The 15,781-nt window shown below is 40.5% G+C and overlaps 1 protein-coding gene across 1 annotated transcript in view; it reads right to left on the bottom strand.

The window, feature by feature from the left end:
* Positions 1-15,186, bottom strand: part of map7d1a (MAP7 domain containing 1a) — a 78,144-nt gene extending 62,958 nt beyond the window's left edge. The window contains exon 1 of the mRNA XM_083663769.1: positions 15,015-15,186. Within this exon, the coding sequence (XP_083519895.1) occupies positions 15,015-15,129 (115 nt within the window). The 5' untranslated portion in view covers positions 15,130-15,186. The remainder of the gene's footprint in view (positions 1-15,014) is intronic.
* Between the last annotated feature and the right edge of the window lie 595 nt (positions 15,187-15,781).

The following is a 15,781-nucleotide window of genomic DNA, read 5'->3' as shown; positions in this document are numbered from 1 at the left end:
CAACAGCAGCAGCAGAATGACATTGCCGCCCCGGAACCATCCCGAATTGTTTTTTCAACCACCTTGAAGTCAGTGTAAACAATCCAAAATCTATAGTGGTTATTTGCATAAAAACAGACAGTTTGATTAGGAAATGATTATATCTTTTTTAAATGTGTGCTTTGATTTAATCAAATGTAACTCAATTTGTAACTTGAGTTACTTGACAAAGTAACTGGTATACTATTACTGAAATCCTATAAGTAATAAGTTACAGTATATTACTGAGTTACTGCTAAAAGTAATATATTACATGTAATATGTTACTTTTGTAATGAGTTACCCCCAACACTGATGATCACACACAGCCGTTGTGCTGCTGAGTCACAGTGGCAGGTGTTTTTAACTTTTAAAAATGTCACCACGAGGAAACGCATGCCAAGACAAAGACGTCCCGTCATTGCTGGCTAACGTCAATATTTCCACACCACGAATGACAGCTGCCTGTGAGTATGACCAGAGAACTAATGTTGAAAGAGAAGTCTTGAGGCGAGCCAGTCTTCTTCAGATAAGAGCTGCAGTATGTAGTCAATCTCACGTGCCATCTGGAACGTGTGTGTGTGTGTGTGTGTGTGTGTGTGTGTGTTTATGTATGCGTGAGTGTATGTGTGTTATGACTAGAGGGGGGTGCACTGCTGTCTGTAACACCTCTGACGTTGGCTCACACATACCATGACCACAAAGGCCTTACAAACACGGAGCTCAGCCATCTCAGGAATTCACACTGCCTCCTTTTAGGATAGCTGCTGCTGCAGCTTCCTGGGAAAAGATTCTCCTCCACTCATGTTGACTTGCTAATGAAGTAGGGGTGTCAAAAATAATCGATTATAAGATGCATCGCGAAGCGGACGTGCACGATTCTGCATCGATTCACAAATGTCAAAAATCTATTATTATTATTTTTATTTTTTTTATTTTTTTATAATCAAATAAAATATAATGGAAGTACTTGCAGATGTTTATTTTGATCATCATAATACAATGCAATTCCAAATGCACTTTTATTTTAAAAGTAGCCACACAGTGAGAAAAAAGAAAGTGAGAAAAAATAAATCATGTATTGGGGGAAAAAAGTGATGCATCGATTGAAGATGCATCGAGATGCATCGATAATCGTAATCGAATCGAATCGTAGCCCCCTGAATGATAATCGAATCGAATCCTGAGGCCAGTGAAGATTCACAGCCCTATAATGAAGGCTTGTAACTGCCTCTAAGGAATGTATAGATCAATGCATTTTATTACATGATTATTAGAGCTGCGACTATTAGTCGCTTAATCAATTAGTCGATCGACAGAAAAACAATCCCCAACTATTTTTAAAATCAAGGAATCATTAAGAACTCATTTTTAGACGTTTAGACAAAATTATCTCGTTCCAGCTACTTAAATGTGAATATTGACTTTCAGTAGTCGTGTTTCCATTACCCTCAGAAATGCGCAAAATCTAAATATCGCAATATAAATTGGGTAATGGAAACAGGTAAATTTCGAAAAACCTCTCAAATATCGCAAAACGTTTTTGCGCTCTCATGAGGTGGTTTTTCAGACCTGTCGATATAGCAGTTTATCGCAAAATTGTAATGGAAACAGATTTTCCGCATTTGCACGTCATGTGACCCGTCTTCTCCTTTGGAAAAGCAGCGGAACTTTGAAGCAACGCTACCTAGCAGAAAGACGAGTGTTGTGTAAAAGGGGTAAATAGATCATGTTTTTTTTTTTTTTCAAGATTTATTTTATTTTTCTTACAGTTGCTCATTCATTGACAATATTACAGATAAACATTTCTGCTTGAGCATACGCACATTGCGTAAAATAAAATAAAACAAGACAAACCAAACAAAATAAACAAATAAATCCCAACCCCATCCCTCCCCCCACCCATCTCCCTTGTATGGATCTCTACATACATACATACATACATACATACATACATACATACATACATACATACATACATACACACATACATACGTACATACAAATAATTTCTAGCATTCATTAAATTAGGTTTGGTCCAGGTAGAGATGTTAATTAGTTATGGTCACCTGTTCTTAGAGACGGTAGCATATCAATAAAGGGCCCCCAAATTTTCTGGAAGGTTGCAGGTTTCTTTCTTACATTATACAGTATCTTCTCTGGAGTACAGTAAGACACGAGCTCGTTAATCCAGTGTCTCTGTGATGGAGATACTTGTGATTTCCAGTTGATCAGTATGCATTTTTTAACTGCAGTACTAGCAAGTAGGATAAAGTATTTCTTGTACTGGTTCACTTCAGCAGAACTCATGTCCCCCAATATCCATAATTTTGGATCCTGTCCAATTTGAGAGCCTACTATCTCTGAAGTTAATGTAATAACGTACTTCCAAAACTCTTCAATCACGGGGCAGCTCCAAAGCATGTGTAGGAGGTCTCCTTCTGTAACTTTACATCTCGGGCACATGGGGGAAATATTGCTATCCATTTTGTGTAATCTGTAGGGTGTGTAATATGTCCTATGGAGTATATTAAATTGAATTTGCCTGTGTTTTGTGGAAATTAATAGAATCTGAGCCTGCTCCAATAAAAAGCCCCACTCTACCTCATCATAAGTACAATCTAGATCTATTTCCCATTTTCCTTTTGTGGATGTTTTATCATAGTCAGGTAGTTTGTTATTAATTATACCATATATAATGGATGTTAGACCCCTCGTGGTTTTACATAATCTATCACATATATATGTCTCAAATGGAGATTCTTTCGGGATGTCTGGGAAATTGTTTCTAGATTTTTCTTTAATCCATTGTCTGATCTGTAAGTACTTAAAAAAATTGTGTGCAGGAAGTTTAAACTTTTCGGTTAGTTGTTGGAAATTAGCATATGTGTCATTGATATATAAATCATCAACTGTTCGGATATTTTGGTCTGTCCACTTTCGTAATGTTGCATCAGCAATGTGGTTTGATAGAGCGGGATTATCCATTAGAGGAGTCTTCCTGAGAAACAGAACATTCAAATCTAAAAGTAGGTGGGATTCGCGCCAAGCATCAAATGTATTTAGTATTATAGGGTTCTTTGTAAATGTAGTTAAGTATTTTTTTGTACCCATGAATGGGACTACCTTTAAAGGAGTGGTCTTCATCTCATGTTGTTCTATTGAGACCCATCTGACCTCGCTGGCTTCTGAATGGAGCCAAATCCACAGTGATCGGAATTGGGAAGCAAGATAGTAGTTTCTAAAATTTGGTAGTTTGAGTCCGCCCTTTGAATATGGGGCCTGTAAAGACACGAATTTAACCCTTGGATGTTTTTTTTGCCATAAAAAGGGGTTCATTGCTTTATTGAGTTCTTTAAAGAAACTCTTGGGAATTTTAAGAGGGATACACTGAAATAAATAAATAAACTTAGGGAGAATATTCATTTTGATAGTATTGATTCTGCCAATTAGAGATAATGGGAGATCCATCCATCTTTGGAGATCCGTTTTGGTTTGTTCTAATATTTTTGTAAAATTATTTTTAAACATCTGTCTGTTTGATTTGTCTATGTGAATACCCAAATATTTAAAACCATTAGTGCACCATTTCAGTGGATTGGTAAGGGATTTGATACTGCCATCGTGTATATTTAGGGGAAGAACCTCGCTTTTAGAGTAATTTAATTTGTATCCCGACACCGCACTGTACTTTTTCAGACATTGCATTAATGGGGGTACTGATGAGGGCGGGTCAGCTATATATAACAGGAGATCGTCAGCGTAAAGGGAAAGTTTGTGTTCACTCGTACCAAATTTAATTCCAGCAATGGAGGGGTTTGATCGGATAGCAATGGCTAATGGTTCGATGGCAAGTGCAAAGAGGAAGGGAGAGCTTGGGCAGCCTTGCCGGCAGCCTCTGGATAAGGTGAAAGTGTTGGATAGAACGTCGTTTGTCAAGATATTAGCTTTTGGTGCATTAAAAAGTGTCATGACAAACTGAATGAATTTCTCCCCAAAGTCCATAGCCTCAAGTGTTCTAAAAAGAAAGCTTGGTTCAATCCTATCAAATGCCTTATTGGCATCCATAGATATAATCAGCATGGATTTTTCCTTCTTTTGAGCCGTGTCCAGTATATGTAGTAGTCTCCGTACATTATCCGCTCCATGTCTGTTTTTAATAAACCCTGTCTGGTCCGCATGGATCACCTTTGGAATAATGTTTTCCAGCCTGAGCGCTATTAATTTGGATAAAATCTTATAGTCTGCATTAAGGAGACTGAGGGGCCTATATGAGTCACATTTTTGTCTGTCTTTGCCCGGTTTTGGGAGAAGTATGATTGTTGCCACCTCCAATGTGTCTGGTAATTTTTTATTTTCAAAAGCTTCTTTAATCATATTTGTAAGGGGGACCAGTAATTTATCTGAGAAGGCCTTGTAATATTCTATCGGGAAGCCATCTGGTCCAGGTGTTTTATTATTCTGTAAAGATTTCAAGGCTTGGAGCACTTCATTATCAGATATATCGGCGTTGAGTTGTTCTTTATCATTAGCTTGCACTTTGGGGAGAGGTATTCCATCTAAAAATGTCTTTGCTCCATTGTTGTCATCGGGATGCTCCGTTTTATATAAATCTTCATAAAATGTCTTAAATTCTGCATTTATTGTTTTTGAGTTGACAAGTTGTCTGCCGTCTTCTGTTACTATTGAGTGTATGAATTTTTCAGATTCTTCTTTTTTAATTTGCCACGCTAGTAGTTTGCTTGTTTTATTTCCAAATTCGTAATAATGATAGTTGGTCCTGGCCATAGCTGCTTCTGCTTTATTAGTACACATGTTATTGTACAGCATCCTTGTTTTGGTTAAAGTATTAAGATGTTCCTCCTTTTTGGTAGCATAATGTTCCTGCTCCAGTTTTCTAATATCTTTCTCTAATTTGGCCAGTGTTTCTCTGTTCTCTTTCGCCTTATAGGCGCTATATGATAGGATCTGACCTCTCATATATGCCTTTAATGCTTCCCAAATGTTGGCATGTGAAGAGGAATTGGCATTTGCTGTAAGAAATATTTCTATGTTGGTGGTCATATGTATAATAAATTTGGGGTCTTTTAGCATGAAATTTCTAAATCTCCATCTACGAGGTGAAGGCTGCGGAGTGCTAGTCACCCAGGTGAGTTTTAAGGGATTGTGATCCGATAATGTGGCTGCTAAATAGGAGCAATCTTTTATTGTAGACATCATATTTTGCGGCACTACGAACATATCAATTCTGGAGTAGGTGTTATGTGTGGCTGAAAAAAAGGAAAAATCCCTCTGGTTTGGGTTAAGTGTCCGCCATACTTCCGTTACACCTATGTCTTTCATACCCTGGTTCAATACTGTAGCTGCTTTTGTTAATGAAATTGCTTTGGGTGATGAGCGATCCATTGCTGGATTTAAAACCAAGTTAAAGTCTCCTCCCACAATGCACTGACCATCAATTGTAGCTAGTTTCAAAATTAAGTTGTTAAAGAATGCTGGATCGTCATGGTTGGGCCCGTATATATTTACTAGGGTTACCCTGTTCATATTTACTATGCAATCTATAAGTAAAAATCTACCATCTCTATCTTTCTCAATTGAGTTTAATTTAAAATTTAGTTTTTTATTAATGAGCAAGGCTACTCCTCTTGCGTTTGAGGCGTATGAAGAAAAGAAAACTTTACCCACCCAGTCCCTACGTAGTTTCAAATGTTCTGAATCTGTAAGGTGGCTCTCCTGAATAAAAGCAATATCCACTTGCTGTCTCTTTAAATATGTTATTATTTTTTTCCTCTTTATTGGTGAATTTACCCCTCTGATATTCCAAGATATACACGTCAACTGACTCATAACTTTAGTTTTTTATGTAAATGTCTCAGTAATGTATGCATCTTAAATGTAATGTCAGGGCTCGACCTGGACCAAAAAGCACCAATCATATTTATGTAAATACACAATGTAGTTTTAGCGAGAGACCATACAAAACCCCAAAACGTTAAATTAAAAACCTGCGTAAATAGATCATGTTTAATGGCAGAAATCGGTCCATGGTGACAGCAGGCTGCCTGTGAGCGCGCATTTGAGCGGCGAGATGAGTGGATGAAAAGCACACACCGGTGCGGTGCTCCTGACTGAAGTCACTTCAGTATTCAGTATTCAGTGAAGTGAATACAGTGACTGTGAGTAATACATTACACACGTTTCAGGTGCAATGTTATAATAGCCTACACAACATTCTGAAATGTCTAAATCGGACCAGTTGTATAGGCTACCTTTTTTCCTCTGTCTGTCGCGCTCGCATTCACCGCAGCCAGCAACATTTTGCGACTCATTTTCTTTTGAATTGATAATCAGGCTCGTTTATATGCGTTGTAACTTCATGTTGTGATTTGCATTGACCATTGGTTAGATTTGAGCATGCAGGGGACGGGATATGGGCAGATCCCCGTGCGTAATCACTGTGGCAGCTGCTGGTAATGGGGAATTGCGTTCAGGTGTGCGCGCATCAGACCAAACTCAACTTCAATGGAAACGCCTACAAGTCGCAATTGTACATTGTCGAAGTTGTAGAAATATCGCAATTATTTTGCGAAAAACTGTAATGGAAACACAGCTACTGACAGTAAACAATGGAGTACGGTATCTATGGGTGGTTGTGGACTGTTGGTCAGGACAAAAGAAGACTTTTAGCATGTCATCTTGGGCTTTGGGGGAAAAAGTGATCGTAATTTTTCACTCAGTTTGTGACATTTTATAGACCAGGCGACTAATCGATTAGTCGAGAAAATATTCAACAGAAATCGATCATGAAAATAACCGTTAGTTGCAGCCCTGATTATATGATTACGGCCAAATGAATCCATCCTCTGATAAAATTGCATAATCATAACTAGGGCTGTGGCGATTCACTTATCTCCCGATTCGATACTATCACGATTCTTGCGTGCCGATTCGATTTATATTGCGAGTCTTAAGTATTGCGATTCTACGATTATTGCGATTCGATATTACGATTTATTGCGATTTTTGTTTATTTTTTTCTTTTATTTTTTCAGTTTGTTTGCTTTTTTACACTAGATTAGAACATGGGAAAAGTTGAATCATACACTAGAGACTGTATATTATATATCATGAGTAGGGCTGGGCGATATAGTTAAAAACAGGGGCGGACTGGGATCATAATTCAGGCCGGGCATTAGATACCAAGCAGGCCAGGCCGATATGGGCCGACGCGCGTGAAATTTGGGCCGTTTGAAGCCCTATTTGGGCCGTTTGAAGCCAGATTTGGGCTGTTTGAAGTCCAATTTTACAATGAGATGCACCCACTTTAACCCTGAAGTGTAATTATTACTTCAGACTAACTAATAAAGTAATAAAACCACTAGTAAACCAGTAGGCGGCGCCTGGCCTGCTGTTCAGTGAGTGGCCTGACTGCAAGCACCAAAAACTTTTTTTTTTTTTTTTTTGCGATGATCGATTCTGGAATAAAAGATCGATTCAAAAAATCGTGACATTAAAAATCGCGATACTTAGGTGAATCGATTTTTTCCCCCACCCCTAATCATAACACAGAATCACAGCCGCTGTACTAGATCATTTTTGACCACGATCTAAAATGTATTATTCCTATTTTAGAACTCCTGTGTTTTCTGAAATGGAGTTCTACATAGGCCATCTTTTCTAAGCACCTAGTCTTCTTCGTGCCCCAAACAGACCATCTGCTCCACAGCAGAGACAGAGGAACTCACTAATACTAATAGGGTGAGGCGTTAATCATAACACATGAAGACAATCTGTCATGCTGCCTGCCCTAAGACAAACATCTGGACCACTTTGCTATTTATAGGAATGTGGAAGGTGTTGTTAGGTTTGATGTGTGCTGCTGTTTGCTGTTGATGATATGTCACATGCACAGGCTTCCCAGACCAAAGAAGACTGGCCCAGAAAATACTGCTGTGTGCAGTGTTACGCTGCGTTCACACCGACCTATTAAAGTTTTTCGCTGGCATCAAGTTTACATACAAAGTCAATGCAAACGAGCGATTGAGCGTATATTCGCCCGGGAGAAAAAACGGCGGGCATCCGAGCGACAGAGACCGAGCGATAGGGAGAAAATTCGCTCGTCGCCCGAGATGAAATATCCCAACTCGAGCGAAATTACGCTGGCATCAGTCGCTCGCTGTTCAACGCTGATTGGCTGCCCGGTGAGAGTGAGTCAAGGATCACACTGGCTTGGAACAAACCGCTGGTTTATTGTGTGGCAACAAACCGCATTGACAGCTGATTGACAGGCTGACAGCTGACATGAAGTGAAGTCTGTACTACCGGTATAGAGCTCAGATTAGGAGCACGCTGATAGGCATAGCTTGTAAACAACTACGGTGGCTCGCAGTGGACAAATATCATGACATTGCGTAACGTTATAGCCCCCAGATGTCCGTCAATTATTGTGCCTGTTGACGAGTGATTTAAACAGAGCGACAGAGAGATTCCAAAGGGTTGAATCAAGCGACAGAGAGAAAAATAAATATCTCGGTGTGAACACAGCTTTAGGAAGCACACTCTGGCATTTGTGTGTGATGGTCTATGCCTCTGAATGTGGCTAAAAGAGGAGCAGTGTGGGACTATACGGTATAGAGTGATGTGCTGGCCAAAACAAAGCTCCACTGAGCAAAGCTATTGGTAGGGCAGCGGTAGATTCCCTGCCTACCAACCACGTGGGTTGCAGGTTCGAGCCCCTGTATTACCTCCGGCTTGGTTGGGCATCCATACAGGCACAATTGGCCATGTCTGTGGGTGGGAAGCCGGATTAAGGGGGTATGTGTCCTGGTCGCTGCACTAGTGCCTCCTCTGGTCGGTCGGGGGTGCCTCAACGCCAGACCCATGAGAGTTCTTACACTACACTACATTACTGCATGCTGCAGATCTCTCTCTGGGCCTGGGACACTTCTAGCTCCAAAACTGCTGTCGGAATCCCGGCCAATGATTGGTTCCCCCGAATTCCTGGGGGCACCAATCAGTAATGACTTTAGCAATCAGGCACGCCGGCCAACCTAACCTGCTCTCTCATTGGTGGTGCTACGACCTGTCACTCAATTCAATTTCGACTCCTAGACCTGGCCTCAAAACAGCAGCGGGGACTAGTGCGAAGTGGCACAGACTTTTTATTATGTAGTATGCGGAGCGCAGTGATTCTACGTAATACTTGAGTCTGAGACTAGGTGAAAGGAAGTGGCTGGCGACTGTGCATGTGTCGGAGGAAGCATGTGATAGTCTACAACTCTCCCCAGAGGGCAGAGGGGAGGGAGCAACGACCGGGACAGCAGCCAAGTACAATCCGGGAGAAAAACTCACTAAAGTTTGGGACAAAAATCAGACAGAGTGAGACATCCTCTATTTATAGCCACTGCAGAGCAACAGATTGTATCAGGCTGGGTGAACTGAACCCCCTGACCGTGACGGGAAAGAACAGTCCTTCACACCACCTAGGGGAGGAGCTGAGGAGCTGGTGGACAACAGCCAACTGCCATCTCCACTGTCATTAGGGCTGTGAATCTTCACTGGCCTCACGATTCGATTATGATTCAGAGGGCTACGATTCGATTCGATTACGATTATCGATGCATCTCGATGCATCACTTTTTCCCCTTAATACATGATTTATTTTTTCTCGCTTTCTTTTTTCTCACTGTGTGGCTACTTAAAATAAAAGTGCATTTGGAATTGCATTGTATTATGATCCATAATTAAAACTAGAACGACCGCAACGCGGACTTATGCCTCCGCCATTAGTTCATTCTGGAGTCCAAATCGCCATTTGAGGCAAATTGGAAGAGATTCCGTCAAGGCGCTCCTGTGATGTTGCGTTACAGAGCTTGGAAATTGGGTGTGTGAGAGGTCACAGTGACCTTGACCTTTGACCACCAAAATGTAATCAGTTCATCCTTGAGTCCAAGTGGACGTTTGAGGCAAATTCGAAGAAATTCCATCAAGACATTCCTGAGATATCGCGTTAACAAGCTTGAAAATGGCGTTGGAGAGCTCACCTTGACCTTTGACCTTAGACCACCAAAATCTAATCAGTTCATCCTTGACTCCAAGTCGATGTTTGAGACAAGTTTGATTAAATTCCGTCAAGGCATTCCTGAGATATCGCGTTAACAAGCTTGAAAATGGCGTTGGAGAGCTCACCTTGACCTTTGACCTTAGACCACCAAAATCTAATCAGTTCATCCTTGACTCCAAGTCGATGTTTGAGACAAGTTTGATTAAATTCCGTCAAGGCATTCCTGAGATATCGCGTTAACAAGCTTGAAAATGGCGTTCGAGAGGTCACAGTGACCTTGACCTTTGACCACCAAAATCTAATCAGATCATCCTTGAGTCTAAGTCGATGTTTGAGGCAAATTTGATGAAATTCCGTCCAGGCGTTCCTCAGATATCGCGTTAACAAGCTTGAAAATGGCGTTCGAGAGGTCACAGTGACCTTGACCTTTGATCTTTGACAACCAAAATCTAATCAGATCATCCTTGAGTCTAAGTCGATGTTTGAGGCAAATTTGATGAAATTCCGTCCAGGCGTTCCTCAGATATCGCGTTAACAAGCTTGAAAATGGCGTTCGAGAGGTCAAAGTGACCTTGACCTTTGACCTTTGACCACCAAAATCTAATCAGATCATCCTTGAGTCTAAGTCGATGTTTGAGGCAAATTTGATGAAATTCCGTCCAGGCGTTCCTCAGATATCGCGTTAACAAGCTTGAAAATGGTGTTCGAGAGGTCACAGTGACCTTGACCTTTGACCTTTGACCACCAAAATCTAATCAGATCATCCTTGAGTCTAAGTCGATGTTTGAGGCAAATTTGATGAAATTCCGTCCAGGCGTTCCTCAGATATTGCGTTAACAAGCTTGAAAATGGCGTTTGAGAGGTCACAGTGACCTTGACCTTTGACCTTTGACCACCAAAATCTAATCAGATCATCCTTGAGTGTAAGTCGATGTTTGAGGCAAATTTGATGAAATTCCGTCCAGGCGTTCCTCAGATATGGCGTTAACAAACATCGTACGGACGTACGGACAGCCGTACGTACGGACGGACAACCCGGATCCATAATGCCTCCGGCCTGGCTATCGCCGGCGGAGGCATAATAAACAACTGCATGTACTTCCATTATATGTTTATTTGATTATAAATAAATAAATAAAATAAAATAAAATAAAATAAAATAAAATAAAATAAAATAAAATAAAATAAAATAAAATAATAATCGATTTTTGACATTTGTGAATCGATGCAGAATCGTGCACGTCCGCAGTGCGATGCATCTTATAATCGATTATTTTTGACACCCCTAACTGTCATAGGGAAAAGGTTCAGATGTGCCAAAATGTAATTAAGCGGACCATTATGAGAAGCAGTAGCTCCCAACTGAGCTACGAGCCTCACTAATTGATTTCTCTAATGAAGAGGCATGGAGTGCTTCTGGTCTGCGTCACGCTCCTCTGGCTCGCCTCGCACAAAACCTCACAAAGAAGCTTCTGGTCTGCGTCACGCTCCTCTGGCTCACCTCGCACAAAACCTCACAAAGAAGAAGGAGGTTTACGGAAGCAGCAGGAAAAGGAACTGGCCGGACAAAGAGGAAGTGAGCGTCATTTCTGGAATCAGGAGACTTGGGAGTGAAGCACATATTTCTCTCAAATAGACCAGGCTTTGCCAGCATTACAGCTGAACTAAGAATACTGATATGACTGATGTGGCCGAGGTCATAACAACAAGGTATTCCAAGTCACAGACGCAGTATCGTTACACTTTTGGGAGCAATTTAGGAGTTTGGGGTTTATTCCTGTCACCTCCATGCTACAGTATGGGAATAGAGCAGGGATACTCAACTTGCTTTGCCCGGGGGCCACTTTCGTGAAATGATAGAAGGCCAGGGGCCAGTTAATAAACAATCAATATCAATTTTTCTGTAGCGGATTGTAGGTTTTTGGGGTGTCAGCCGGAGTTTAGTCTGACAATGTTGTGCACACCGGATAGTTAGTTAAGTACCGTAAATTTCGGACTATAAGCCGCGGCTTTTTCCCCGTTTTTTGGCCCCTGCGGCTTATATAACGGTGCGGCTTATCTATGGATTTTTTCAGCAAAAAAATAAAATAAAAAACGGAATTCTCTCTTCTTTAGCACTCTTTCTAACTATAAATCCACTTCTGTTTTAATTTCCTCTCTTGCCCTCTTTTCACCACACCGCGGACACTGTGTGCACTGTAAAAAAAAACACAGGTGGTGTTGTGTTATGGTGTTTTGTTGAAATGTTAATAAATGGGAGCTTCCTCAAACAGCCATCTCTTTCCCGACAATCCCCTCTGTGCACGAACCCTTACATATGGTAATTAAACATTAAAACACAATTAAAAAAAAAAAAAAAAAAAAAAAAAAAAAAAAAACATTAAAACATTAAAACACCTGCGGCTTATAGTCCGGTGCGGCTTATATATGTAACAAACAGGCAATTTTGCTGCTGCGGCTTATACTCCGGTGCGGCTTATAGTGCGGAAATTACGGTACATACATACCGGTAAGTGCCTGGGTAGCGAGCAGACGCCGGTATTTTGACAATTTAGCAGGTAAATCATAGATTATTGAAAGATATTCCATATTCCAGACTGAAATGCTATAACAGAAGTGGAGTATTGGCCAGAATGACACGAACATTTGGACACTTATTCAGCGGGTATCTTGCATGTCTTGCATCATATAGGACATTTCAAAATAATCTATAAACTATCAATCATGGACATGTATAAGAGAGAGCTTGAAAAATGAGTATTGCACTTACTTAGTATATTTTATTTTACATTTCGTAGCATTAAGTTGGATTGCCTCTGGTAGGCTATCTGTTTTGTATTGTAAAGCAGCTATTATTATGTAAACCTTATCTAATGAAGTAGTAAGGAGGGGCAGGACTAGATAAGCATGGCTTCTTTCTGTCCCTTCTCGGACATATAATATGTTGTTTTGTAAATGAATGTGTTTTTAATTTCTGTTCGAGACAAATAAAAAATTCAATTCAATTCAATTCATGTTGCGTTCAGGTGCACTGTAAAAAAAATAAAAAAATAAATGCAATTCCATCGCGGGCCGCAAGTTGAGTATCAGTTGAGTACAGTTAATGGATGGATGGGTAAAAAAATAAAGGGGAGACAGAAAAGAAAGTTACACTCCGAGAAAACCTGAACATGTTCCTTGGAGTTTAGTTAGCATGTTAGCTGTTAGCCCGGCGCCTGTGAGCAGGACAAGCAGTGGCATTGTGGACTCGGCTATAGCGCGACTGCCAGGTCAAACTGAATGTCCTCTTGGCATCACTCTCTGAAACAGGACGCCTATTCAGGTTACCTTCTGCCCACCTTTCATTAGGGACCAGAGGTGGTTACCAACCGCCACACGAGTGCCTGGCTGGCAGCGTCTAGCATTGGAAACCCACTTACCGACCAGGATCAACCCACTTATTCCCACGATATTCATGTGAAGGAACAAGTATCGATACATAAATCCCAGTATCGATTTTTTTAAATGCATTTTACAAAAAAAATATATACCGTATATTATAAACATAGGCTATAATATTATAGGCTTTGTGTGGTAGTTAAAACATAGTTTCAAGTTGACGTTTATTTATGTTTGTAGTTGAAACAAAAACATAAATACTGTAGGCTACATGTGCATTGTGCATGCACCATGAGCCAGATGTACAGACCTCAAATCTGTTTGCACTATAATGTTTGTGAACTAGATAATGTTCATGAGCTGTATTTTATTTTATTTTATTGTATTTACAAAGCATTTATACTTTATGAAACACTGTTTACAACATGCTGCTGTTCAATGATTCTGTTGTATAGTGGAAATCTAAATGTGTTTGGCTTCTCACAGAAGACTGTAAAGAAAGAGACAGAAGACTGTAAAGAAAGATAAGATGTTGAATGACTATGTTGGTCATGTTTAAATAAAAAATAATTACATGATGTAACCGCTTGCTTTATGGTCAATTCTTAATGTAAATATTAATATTTTTTTTAATAATGCACCAGGTTAGAGGGTTCCTTATACAATTTACAACATTGGCTCTTTGAGAATCTCTTCCATTATCAAAGCAAAAATGGTATTGTAACTAAAATATCGATATCGAATCGTATCGGAAGTCGTATCGACTTGGGACCTTGTGTATCCGAATCGTATCGTATCAGGAAGTCAGTGGCGATACCCAGCCCTACTCCTGAAAGGATGTGGACACTATGACTCTGATACTGAAGCATTACCTTGCCCCTAGAGAGCTGACTGCAGTCCACTCGAGTGCACATGTAATTGCTCCATTATCAGCACTGCTTTAGATTAGGGATGTTCATCAATTATCGAAAATCGATAATCGATCGTTAAGGATTGGAATCGATCCTGTGGCATTTGGATCGATTTTTTAATTATTAAAAAAAAAAAAAAAAAAAAAAAAAAAATTTTTTTTTTGGACTAGGTTTGGGTGGAATTCGTTCCTCCTCGCCCCACTCCATTGCACAGCCGACTAACGTGAGGTGGAGCTTCATATAGTCTCTAGTTTTCTGGCTGGGCATGGGCCTTTGTGCCAACAAAACTGTTTTAAACATGAGAAATTCACACCGGCATGCGCCGGGGACAGCAGTGTTGAAGAGGAGACACATTGAAATAAAGAGTTCATTGAGGAGAACACGTTGTCTTTCGTATTTTCTGCCATAGGCATTCATTTTGTTAAAAAAAAAAAAAAAAAAAAAAAAAAAAAAAATGAAAATATTGAAAATTTTCTAAGTATTAATAAAATCGATAATCGATAATTGATCGTTAATTCTCACCGATTATCGATTTTGGAAAATTTTCAAAATGAACATCCCTACTTTAGATCTTCTAGTCGAGTCACATCTAACTGAATTCTATACAAGTGACATTAATGCATTATAGCGGAAACATTTACCTCTTTTCGACCTGGGGACAGGTGATGCCGGTGAAGCAGGTGATTGGGGGATGGCGTCAGGTTTTGTGGGGGTCGTCGATATCCGCTCTGCGTCTTTCTTAGTGTTCGACTCCATTCCGTCTGTCTTGGGGGGGCTGCTCTCCCCCTCCGGGTCCGGCCGTGTGGGGTTTGGGTTCAGTTCTGAATGGGGAGCTGGTCAGAGAGAGAGAGAGACAGAGAGAGACAGAGTGAGAAAATGAGAAGGTAAGATGAAACACAGGCACATACAGAGACCAGTTTGTCTTCATTCCTTTCACTGCGGGGCCTATGCAGTCTGGAGGATGTACACTGCAACCTGAGTATCATGTGTGACGGGTGGAGTCGGTGGCTGTAGAGAGAAGACTATCCTCCCCCTCGAGGGGAATTGTTGAATTTTATAATTCAGACTAAAGTGGTCACTCACATTTCAATGCTGTAACAAAACAATGAAATAGAGCCGTGGCAAAGAAACACTCCGTGCCTCTGTCTCTGTGCAATGATTTGATTTTCCCTGGGGCTCAGCGATATTATCTACAGCAGTGTTTCTCAAACTTTTTCAGACCAAGGATCACTTAAACCGATGAAAAAGAACTCGGGGACCACCTAACTCCCAAAACATCCCCAAAAACAATAGGCCTACTACCGTAAATTCCGGACTATAAGACGCACCGGTCTATAAGCCGCACCTTTCAAAGGTGACTATTTTTTTCTTCTATAAGCCGCACTGGTCTATAAGCCGCGGGTGTTTT

This window comes from Poromitra crassiceps, assembly GCF_964638095.1.
Source record: "Poromitra crassiceps genome assembly, contig: HAP1_SCAFFOLD_356, whole genome shotgun sequence".
Classification (NCBI taxonomy): domain Eukaryota; kingdom Metazoa; phylum Chordata; class Actinopteri; order Beryciformes; family Melamphaidae; genus Poromitra; species Poromitra crassiceps.
The sequence above is the reverse complement of the archived record's forward strand: the minus strand, read 5'-3'. Positions and strand labels throughout refer to the sequence as shown.